At 35.7% G+C, this 11974-nt stretch overlaps 1 protein-coding gene across 1 annotated transcript; it reads left to right on the forward strand.

Annotated features, from left to right (window-relative positions):
• The first annotated feature begins 1536 nt into the window (after positions 1 to 1536).
• On the forward strand, positions 1537 to 2818 carry LOC105033723 (F-box/LRR-repeat protein At3g48880). The gene is made up of 2 exons (XM_010908629.4): positions 1537 to 2013; positions 2132 to 2818. Exons 1-2 carry the CDS (start codon positions 1622 to 1624, stop codon positions 2622 to 2624), a joined length of 885 nt encoding a protein of 294 aa, XP_010906931.1. The 5' UTR covers positions 1537 to 1621; the 3' UTR covers positions 2625 to 2818.
• The last annotated feature ends 9156 nt before the right edge of the window (positions 2819 to 11974 follow it).

The raw sequence follows: 11974 nt of genomic DNA on the forward strand, positions 1-11974 counted from the left end.
TGGAGCATATTATGACATTTACATGCAGAAAGTCATAATTTGATGCAGGATGTCATAATTTCTTGGGCCATATTATGACATCTTACATATAGGAAATCATAATATGCCACAGATGTCATAATTTTTTTCAAAGGACGGGGTATTTTTATTATACAAATTTTTTAAATGAAAAAGCAAAACTACAGACATTAAATGTGTATTGCAAAACGGTAGCTACGTTGACCTATCACATAAAGTGGTATGCTCCATGTTGAATTTTCTACACCGCCTATGGTGCACAAAGAATTTCTCATAAATCTATTATACTTGGGAGGAGAAGGCAAAGATCAATCAGTTAAAATATTTTTTGAATTGGTGTAGAAATTGAGAAAAATAACAAAAACTAAAGTCGAAATAAAAAGAGATTCAAGATTTGTTTTGATGTTTGGGCTGAAAATTCTATAAAAATATAGATAGATCAATACAACCGGCAAAAAAAACATACTGTGGTCTTTTTCTCCCTTCTTTATGTTTGGATTCATAGGCCCAAAATTCCATAGGATCCATGATTTAGGCCTATACAATTGAGAAAAATGAGCTTGGATTAGATTGGTATTTAGAAATACCTAAGAGTCTATCGAGTGGCCCGGTCTAAATCCTATAAAATAAAAAATATTACCCCAGTAGGTAATTTTTTTATCCTATGAGATTTGAGTCGGCCCACTCCATAAGTTTCTGGGTATTTTTAATATAAACCTAACCCAAGTTCATTTTTTCTAAGTATATAAGTTTAAATCATGAATCAAAATAGACTCTAAAAATTTGGATCAATCCACTCTAAAGCCACTGCTAGATATTTATAAATATACGTCTAGATCTTTTTTCATCTCACGGATGCAAGCTAGCCTATTCTAAAACTATTTCCAGATATTTATAGGTATAGATTTAATCCGGTATATAATCTAATGATTTTATTGATTGCATCAGTCCGATCTACAAATTTCATAAAATTTTTAGTACAATCATCCAAATAGATGCCGTACGTTCTTCTTTAATTCCTAAATTATCCTTTTATTTTATTCAACATTCATTCTCCTTTCGTAGGAAACCATATATACTCGGTTACCAGCTTACCATTTCTTATTTATTTTTCTAGTTTAATAAAAGGAATGAAAATTATATTTTTTTAATAAATAAACCTAATTTTTCAAACTCAAGCATTGGATCTTGGAAGTCAAAAAGCATTTCCTATTCTCCAATATTAAAATAAACAGCAACACCGTCCCCCGTCATTTACCCCACCTTTTCTCTCAAACAGAGGGGGGAACCAACCACCAAACTTTGAACACCCAATTGGTGAGTCCCATACGCACAGATTAAAACATTACAGTCAATGGTGCTTCCCGTACGCTTCTAACGTGGGTTGGCGTTTCCATGAATGTGACATACCACCTTTTATATATAAACCGTAGTCCAATATGTCATCCTTGGTCCCCAAAAGGTTTAAAGAAAAGAATAGAATTTTAATCCTCTTTATTTAAACAAGGAACCATCCATTACAATTCATTAAAGTATGCATCGTTCCTTATCCTTCCAATCTGGCATGCTATAAGAGTCCAAGAGAGGAAGTCTTGCTCTTCTCATGAGGAGCAAGCCTGAAGAGATTTGGAGTCCGGAGAGCAACATGGAAGAAGGTAGGAGGTGGGAGGACCTGGCGATGGACTGTTTGGTAAATGTCTTCTCAAGGCTAAATTTGGAGGACCTGACGCTCGGTGTCCCCTTTGTGTGCAAGTCATGGCACAAAGCTTCCTTAGATCCCCAGTGCTGGAAAATCCTCAACTTCCGAGCATTAGACCTCATGCCATGGGGCAGTTTCAGCAAGAGATTTGCACAGGCGTACCACATAAAGAGCTTCTCCTTCTCCAGCTTCATGAAACTTGCCACTGCTCGCAGTCGTCGATCGGCGATCGATCTCTCTTTGCCTAGTACTGCTTTCATTGCATCACTACCGGACTTGATCTATGCATCTAATGAGTAATGAGTACTCTTAACTTAATTTTGTTATATTATAATTAATCAGTCATGACCTTTCCTATTGTTATTTTGGCTGAGAGTGCTATTCTTAATTAACTTTGTTGAGAATGGTTTACAGGTGTCCCAGAGTGAAGTTGCTCGCTTTGCCTGATGTATTGCAGACATATGCAAAGCGTATTCCTGAAATCATAGGGAGATGGAAGGAACTTGAGTTTTTGGATATGGGACTAAAGCCGCCTTCTTTTGAGCCCATACTTGAGCAAATTAGCCTCCACTGCAAGAGCTTTGTGGGGCTTCAGATGTATGGATGCTTATATAGAGAGGATGCTTTGGCCATTGTTACACACCTACCAAAGCTCAAATACTTGGCAATGAAAGGATCGTATCTGAGCAAGCAAGAGCTGCTGGTGATCTTGGATGGGTGTAGAGAACTGGAGGAGCTGGATGTGACAAGGTGCAGGGGTTTCGATGTCGATGATGAAGTCTTGAGGAAGGCTTCTGGAATCAAAGCATTTGAGTACAAAGGTTCCAAGTTTCATGATGACTATGATGAGTATGAGGATGTCCTCTGGGGACTGGTTTTGGAAGTCCATAGATTCCATCAATCATGAGAAATTTATATGATCAGTCTATGTTTCGTCGAGAAACTAATTGTTTCTCTCAAAATATTGAGCTCGTTGTTGGTTACCATGCATCTTACCATGCTTTAAAAAGTTGTGGTCAGTGAGCTCCTGAGATGCTTTAATTTATTCACCATGTAAAGCAAAGTTCTGTACATGGCAATCTAATTAGATTTCTTCGTGCCCTTCTGGTCTGGCTGTTTTGGTTTTCTTTTTCTTTTTCTTTTCTTCTTTTCTTTTACAAAATGACCATCCTACCTTTGCCGCCACCAAACGAAAGGGTGCAATGCCATGGAGAAGTACTTGACGTGGATGTATAAAAGTTTGTCCCGGTAGTGGATGGCCATTGCTGCCTGGTCCATTAGTAAGATATTAATTATTGCTTCACCAAACGCAGCTGAGAAAGAAATGAGCACTGGAAGATGGCAAATAGTTATCGATACAGTAATGTTTGGTGGGTGTACGTGACATCAATAATTTTTTTGTTCTGATGACAAATAGTTAACAATACGGTAATATTTGGCGGCTGTATAAAACTTAGATGTCAGACCATCAAGGTTGGCGAGACACAGGAATTCTTGACCACCTAAACGTCCATATCCACTCATTTGCGTGCGATGCTAGCTAGGATGGTACGCAATCTCACCGAATAAGCCTCAGGACTTTCCTACGTTTGAATAGAAAGGTGATCTTTTGGTCTTCTTGTCAAATGGTGCTGCTTGTTGCATTTATTTCCACACGAGAAACTATAAGGGTTGAATGCAAAGATTGTATTCGCCTCCAAATTATCTAATTGTGTTCAGGTCTCCCTCTTGACCTATGACTTTCTTTTTTTTTTTAAAAATTGGAGTCGCCACCTAACTAAGGCGCTAGGAAGGATAAGTCTTATTAGTGAAAGTCTAGTTTAATAATGAGAAAGTGTTTATGAGTACATCCCTATCACCCATTCTATAAGAAGGTCTTAAGGGGAGATAGTTTCTTAGCTCATCCTTAGATTTTCGTGAATGCATGACAAAAAGGAAAGAAAAATGAACAAATAGTGAGAGGGAAAGATGGGAAGAGATAGCAGAGAGAGAATGCTCGATGCTCTCTTGATACTTATCTTTCTTCCTTGATAAGGTGCTAGTGGAGGGCTAGGATTCATGGTATATGATATATAGGAAGAAGAGGAGGGTGATGAGCAAGAAGGCTAAGGTTTTGCAGAGACTCCTCTTTATATATATCAACTCTAGAGTCTTTTCGTCAATCCACTTCCTTGAGTCTTAAAAAGAAAATATTTTATATTTAATTTTTAAATAAATTAGAATACATCATGGATTTAAAGTTACTTAGAATCCTATGGAGATATGGTTCTGAAAATCTCAATTTGCAAATAAATCTACTCATGTTCAAAAAGAAATTCAAGATAATATATGTTAAAAGAGTATTTTAGATTTTTGAGGGACAATAAAAATGAAACCAACTATAATAGCCATTTCTCCCTTTCTTGTCCATTTGAGGAGATCAAACTAAACTATAAATCTTGGTTGGGGAGTGATGTAGGTGCAAGGTTGGCACCGAACCACTATAAATCTTGATTGTTTGTGGTGTGCTTACTTGTTCTCTATCTTATTTTCTTTTCCTTCTTACACTCTTGCATCTAATACCTTCACTTTGGTAAATCACTCAATACAACTAACTTGCTTTTATTACTTAATCCTTATGGTACTAGATTAATTTTAAATTTTCAAAAATCCAATTCACCCCCCCCCTCTTGGGTTGCATAGCTAGGCAACAACTATAACAGCCATTTCTCCCTTTCTTATCCATTTGAGGAGATCAAACTAAACTAGATTTCTCTACCTTAACAAGTTCTTAAATTTTAGGAGGTCAAGTACCTCCAACTACTGACTAGAGGTAAGAGAAGATGAAAAACTAAGACAAGAGGTTAAAGTTAGTATTGAAGTAGAGACATAGTGATGACTCTTGATTTTGAAATCCAATATATGAGTGGCCAGACCAATATGAAATCAGAGATGAATATGATACTTGACGGGATGCATGGTAATGGTAGCCTAGAACAATATCAAATATATATGGTGGAGAGGGGACTAAGTCCAAAAAACTTCTTTTGGAGATGATAGAGGAGATAAAAACCTTAAAGAACTAAGCTTATAAATGAGATTGGAGTGATAAGAATTTGATTTTAGAGAGGAGATCGAGGTGGATCTTAGATAAGGTGAGAGTTTACTCTCTTTACTATTCTATTTTATATCTAAGATTGACTTTTGATAAATTTAGAAAGTTGCTCCAAACTAATTTTCATTTTCTCACTTCTAACTAGCATTCCTTCTTTCTTATGTTCCTTTCTTTCATCACCCATGCCTCACCCTCTCTCTATTGTTCCTCATCCTTTCCTTTTGCAACATCCTTGCCTAATCATTCTTTCCCTCCATTCTCTTACATGCCTTACCCTCTCTCTCTTCTCACCCCTCCTCTTCCTATCAACCATAGCTCCTTTTCTTTGGTCCTCTTCTTGTTGACCATCTATTTTATCCTGAGTCCGCCCCTTCTATTATCCCTATCAATTTGAATATCCATCTCTCCTCCATAAAGTTCTTGCATATTTTTAAATTAAATAAATTGCAGAGACACTCCTTTAAGTTTGAGCCAGCTATACTTTGACTCCAAAATTTAAAAAATTTTAATTAGCCATTAAAATTTATTATCATTCCAATACAGTCCAGCCATATATCTAGATCTTGATATCATTAATAGAGTGAAAAAGGATAAAAATATCTTTGATTCAAAGAATTTATATTGTAGCTTTCATGTAATGTTAAAACGCTAGATCTTCTATCATTCATCCATCTATACAAATCTTAAAGTACTATATTCTGTATCATTCATCCACATGCATAGATCTCAAAGCATCCATCTTCTATCATCCATCCGCTTGCATAGATCGCAAAGCATTTTATCCTTTATCAACCATCCCCTTGCATAGATCTCAAAGTACCACATCCTCTACCATCATCTATGTATATAAATCTTAACTCCATCCTCTATCACCCATTCATCTGCATAGATCTCAAAGTGTTCTATTCTTTATCATCTATCCCTTACACAAATATCAAAGCACTCCATCCTTTATCATTCATCTACTTGTATTCAGAGCACTCGTTCTCTATTGTTCATCTGTTTGCACGAATGTTAAAGTGCTTTATTCTTTATTATTTATTTATTTATATAGATCTCAAAGCATTTCAGCCACACACTTTTTATATTCCCTCTCTTTCAATTTGCACCAAAATAAGAGCCCCTTATTAAGTTAGTAGAAGGGTAACTCTATGGTTTTACAAAAGTTCAGTTATTAGGTGACTCTCATATGATAATATTTTCTAATGGAGATAGATAGGTAGACTATATTACAATAAATTTTAAATTTTTTGGTGAATAATTGACTCTTTTTTAACTTTTGGGATCTAAGTATAAATAGCCTAAGCTTGGAAGGATGTCTTTATCTTTTTTTTAAGGCTTTTAGTTGCATTTATCTTTTTTTAATAGTGTACATTACCCATGTTGGTATGTTAGTAACTAATGATATAAGCATAAATTGCTATCCAATAATTACTCTATCTTCATTTGATACAAGGAGCACCTAGCATGATGTTTTTATTTCTAACTATACATAAAAAGGTTATTTTAAAACTTTCAATGATAAGTCATTTTTTATAAGTTAAAAATAAAAAAAAATTAGAAATATCTCTTCAACTTTAGTCTAATTTTATTTACACCTTATGTACTATAAAGTGTTAAACTGGTCCTTCTATTTATCCATATATTCTAATATGGTTTAGTCATTTACTTACTAATAAATGATGTTAACTTTTTCTCTCAATGAATAAAATGTCCTTCACTCATGAATGGGCTTGGATGAGGAAGAGGATAAGAAGGAGAAGTGGATAAGAAAAAGGAGAGGAGAAGATAGCGGCCGACGATAAAAAATTGGGTTGGAGGAGAAAGAGGAGAGGTTAGAGAGTAAGGAGAGGGGGAAGGATGGATTACCAACGAGAAGGGATAGAGGTGGAAGAGGATAGCTTATAGGAGGCATAGAGAAAGAGGAGGACGAGGAGAAAAAATGAATAAAGAGAAAGGAAGGAGGTAGAGGAATGGGTAGAGGTGGAGGGAGCCATCATAGAGGAAAAAAATGAGTAAGGATGAAGGGGAGAAGGAAGAAAGGGTTGTCAATAAAAAGAGATGGATCTGGATGGATCATCATAAAGGGATAGGACTAATGAGTGATTTTAGAGGAGGAAGAAGATGAGAGGAGAAGTCGATGAGGAGGAAAAGGGGGAGGGGAGAGGGATCACGGGTAAGAAATGAGTTGAAGAGGAGAAAGAGAGCAAGAAAGAGAAGAGGATGGGAGAAAGGAGAGAGAGAAGGATGGGTTGCTGATGAGAAGGTTGGAGGTGGAGGGGCAACCGTAAAATGGGATGGCTTATAGAAGGTTTGGAGGAGAAGAGATGAAAAAGAGAAATAGATGAGAAAGGAGAAGAGGTAGTGGTGGAGAGGACCATCATAAAAGAGAAGAAATAGATGAGAAGAAATGTGTCAGAGAAAGAGAAAGGAGGAAGAAAGAGGTACATCAACGATGGAGGAGGAGGGGATCAATCGGAGATGAGGTAAGAGGAAAGAAATAGAGATAAAGATATTTTTATTATTTTAAAAATAATGATATCATATAATGATCATATAACATCATTTTATTAAAAAGATAAACGATTGAATCATATTGGAATATATCGATAACTAAAAGATCAGTTTGATACTTTAAAAGTACAAAAATTGTAAGTAAAATTAAACTAAATTGAGAGAATATTTCTATAATTTTCTTAAAAATCTTTCTTATCAATAAATGGGTACCTCCTTGGATTGGTGATCTCAAGATCCAATGCTTATAGTTTGTTGCTCTCAATCCAGCAAACAAGGTATTCCTTGTTGAGGTTTGAGGTGAAGCATTTGGCAAGAAGGTCATTTGTGAATTTTATTTATCATGTTCGAGATTCTCAAAAACTGTTAATCCGTATATTTTAGCTTAAGATTTAGTGGCAGCTCTTTGAATTCAAAATGTTAGCATAAATATATATGTTGAGACTAGAACAAGTAGCTAATAGCATGGCCAATCTTGTTGGAATTCTACCTGCTAAAACCTATATGGTATGTTGACCTTCCAGCAATTCTTCTTGCCTTGTTTGATGCCCAAGGATATAGATTTGCCCATCTTTAATAGTACCATTTTCCATTTTGCATCAAAAAATATCAAAAACTTTGGTCTAATCGGTTACCATGCATGTGGACAAATGCTCTCTAAGTTGGGCACTTTCCACATCATGCATATAGTTGACCCTACAAGAGAGGGAGCACATTTCAATAAAACGCTTGTATCATTTTGAAATGATCTACACGTTGGAGCTATATTAGAATTATAGAATTCATTGCCAATAATGCTTTAGGAAAAATCCTAGCTTCTAAACATAATTTTGTAATAATAAACTTTGGATCGTCTCAATTTTCTATCTATTCAATTTAATTATCCATGTATCATAAGCTTGAATAGGTCTTATTGATTGAAATAAAAACTGGAGTGGGTCTCATTATTTTGTTCAATGATTAGTGACCAATACATGGGCTACAGTAGGCGAGCCCATCCCATCTCATTTGAAGATGTCATGAGATCCAAACATGAAAGAGGTCTGCATAATTCTAAATTGCTTGCATTGATGAGAGAGAGATTGTACTCATTTTCCAATTGAATCACCTGCTGTTGTTGTTAGCATGCATATTGGTCAATGATGGGTGATGAAATAATAGTGCTGCTGCTAGTCTTCGGGTTGTCGAACTGAATCGTCTTCATCAATCTATAAAAGAGCAATGGATCAAAGAACTCACTGAAGCTGGCTCCTGTCGGGCCTTCCGATACTTTATCCAAAGAAAATCTTGGATGTGGGAAAGAGAAAGAATATGGCTGTTGAAATTAGAGAGGGTAGAGAATCTTTTGTTCTCGTACCTTTCACATAGGGATTCTGGGACTATATATAGCTATGTAATTTGGAATCACCTAAGAGTTATGCTGTAATGGATTGGGGCCATGCAATAACTTCTGAGGTATGTACTATAACAATCCAAGATCATATTGTAACTGCCTTAGAATACAATAAAATCACCTAAAGCCAGACTATAGCTGCCTAGCACATATTGTAACCATCTCAGATTATTATTGCAATCTTTAACTCTATGCATGATGAAGGAGTGCATTTGATATAAACAATTAATTTGACCACTATTCAAGATAAGAGGGGTCAAGTTGGTCTGGGATGGCTACCGAGCTAAATAGATATCTGAAGAAGCTGCGAACTTTATCCAACATATCGGATGATGTATGACCTTAGAGTCGGTTGCTTATGTTCTGCTCAACGTGGATTTTAGGTCAGTTGGAGTTGATTTAGCCCAATTACATCAAAGAAGTTACAAAGTGTATCTCAAATGCCATGTCAGCTGTGATCTAGATGAATCTACTTATGCCATATCCATATCATCAGACACATGTTCTACCACATCAAGTAGAAGTATCAAACATAGGTGATTGAATTATATCATTCTGTTCAATCACCAATCTATAATTGATGTGTGGAAAGTGAGTAATTGAATTGGACTCTCAAATTCATTAGCAGAGTGGGTTTAAACTCAATCATTTTTTTCTCATCTCATGATGAAACAACATCTGTATTTATATTTTAATATTCCTCTCATGATTGACCTTGCTTTGGACTATGATCGACCATATTATGGATAGATGGAAGGAATGTTGAGGTTGAGGTTTCTTCTTACAGCTCCAAGTAAAAGAACTTAGTATTGCTGAATAATTGTAATAAAGAAAATAAGCAAAAAAGAAATGAAAAAAAGAATAAATTTGATATAGGCCAACCAATATTTAAAGAAGGGTTTTGCTATAACGCTCCAAAAGAATAGAATCATCACCATTTAAAAAAAGATTGGCCATCTGATTGAGAAAGAAAGCTCAAGATTCTTTACCAACTACTATCTGTAACCAGTCATGATCAGAGCTCGCGTGCGTAATTTTTAATATCCAGGACTAATGTATTGTGGAAGGCAATAGCTGGTACGTTAAATTTTGAAAACATTAAGGATATTTTCAAAAAAAAATTTCCTCCAATTCTGGTATTTCTCCATCTCCAATTGGAAGGAGAGGAGGCAGCAGGATGGAGTGGATGTATGAGAGAGGGGGCGATGAGGGGAAGGGTGCCGACATGGGGAGGTGGATAATGTTAGGGGAGGCAGCAAGCAAGGGAAACAGATAGTGGGATTGAGCTAGTGTACGGTGGAGGGGGTGGTGAGGGGAGGGGACTGATGCATGGAGGTGGATGGCACGGGGGGAGATGGATAGCACAGGGAGAGGCAATGGGCGAGGGGAGAGGGTGCAATGGAGCCTGTGCATGGGGGAGGGGGGCAGCAAGGAGAGTGGGCCAATGCAAGGAGGTGGATGGTGCTGGAGAAGGTGAATGGAACAGAAAGAGACAATAGGTGAGGGGAAGGGGCAGTGTGATGGACAAGAATATAAGGGAGGAGCGATGTGTAAAATGGCACACTACACGTAGTAAATCGATCATGCCGGCTCAAGATCCAAAATAAATATCAAATAACAAAAATATTTGCAGAGAATTGTGAACAAAAATAATTATGGAAGAAATAAATTAGGAGAGTAGTAAATTTATTCAAAGAAGAATAAAAATCAAAATCTCATAAAGATGCCTCATGAAGGAATCTCTATATGCAAAAATAATCTCTCTTCTATCTTTCTTCCCACACCCTTCAGTAGTTCTCTACATGATTCTACATGTTAGGGAGATATCGGAGATCCCTTTGAATAGAGCATCATATGGGTGAGAGTTTAACTCCTACTTTAACTCAAACTAAAGACCCACTATGACATAATTATAACAATATTTAAAAAAAATAATTAAATAAATAATACTAAAAAAAATTAAAGTCATTAAAACTCATGATCAATTAAAAATAAAATTTAATTGGATTAGGACTAGACAATGAATCTCAACACCCTCATTGCAAAGTCCATCTCGCAATACTAAAGTTATCGATATCATGAAGTGCCATCGTAGCCATCACCATCATTGTCATGATAACAGTAACTCGTAATATTTGTTGAATCAATAATTGAATAATAGAACTCCTTTATTAGCTCGAACAATAATTCCTTCATTGGCTTGTCTTCTTCGATGCATATATCAGAATTGATGATGTCCTGTAATACTTTTTTCTTGGCACTGACACCATGATCACGATGTCGAGATGCTTTGAGCATCCAGCTCATCCTAACAAACATTAAGTTTTCAATTATATTTGCTATGAGCATCAGCCGTTACCTGCACATAGGTAAAATCAATAACAAAAATTTGACCATATCTATATGCCCCTACTTGGGTTGCTTTAAGTATCTGCATATAGTTAGCTTTTCTTAAATATAGAATCAACTCTTCATGCATAGAGTCTTTTAACCGCTTGAACTTTGGAGGAGCTTCAAAATCATCTGATACCAAAGCACAATAAGAATCATCTCGACCAACTATATCTTCTTGCTGCTTGATCTCTAAAACTAATTCTAAATTAGTTAGCTCTTCATCCTCATAACCGGCTAAATCTCCACATGAAACATTCCAATCTTTGATATTTTCAACATAGGACTCTTCCGCATGATTTGATTCTTCAATACATATCTCTCCACTGGATCAATTGTAGCATCCTTTGACTCTTCTTAAGTAATTTCAAAATTAGCGGATTCTTCAATGATGACCTCTTCTGAATTGAGATTGATCAAGCTTGCCCTACTCAAGATTTTTTTCTGAACTTGATTGATCCTCAAATGATCAACATTATCATGCTCTGAGTCTTCAGAAGTAGCCCCAATCTCTAACTGATCAAGCTTCTCCTATTTCAGATCTTTATCTTTAAACTAAATTTGTTCTTCTTTAAAATTTTTGAGAAAGTTTGGAATCAAAATTCACTCTTCAGATAGTTTTCATTTGTAATTTTTCATATTGTCAAAATTTAAGTAGATAACTGCAAGAATATCTCATGCTTCCTTCGAATCCTTTACCTTCTAAATATGGAGAAATTTTTTTTATCAACTGAAATTTAAAAAATCCACATTATCTTTCTAGATTTCATATTTCACTTTTTTTTTTGCAATCTTGGCTATTGACATCATCTCTAAATCATCCAAAATATTCTATAAATTTTGACTTGTCAAATAAGATTTGACA

Source organism: Elaeis guineensis, chromosome 2, assembly GCF_000442705.2.
Source record: "Elaeis guineensis isolate ETL-2024a chromosome 2, EG11, whole genome shotgun sequence".
In the NCBI taxonomy this organism is placed as follows: Eukaryota; Viridiplantae; Streptophyta; class Magnoliopsida; order Arecales; family Arecaceae; genus Elaeis; species Elaeis guineensis.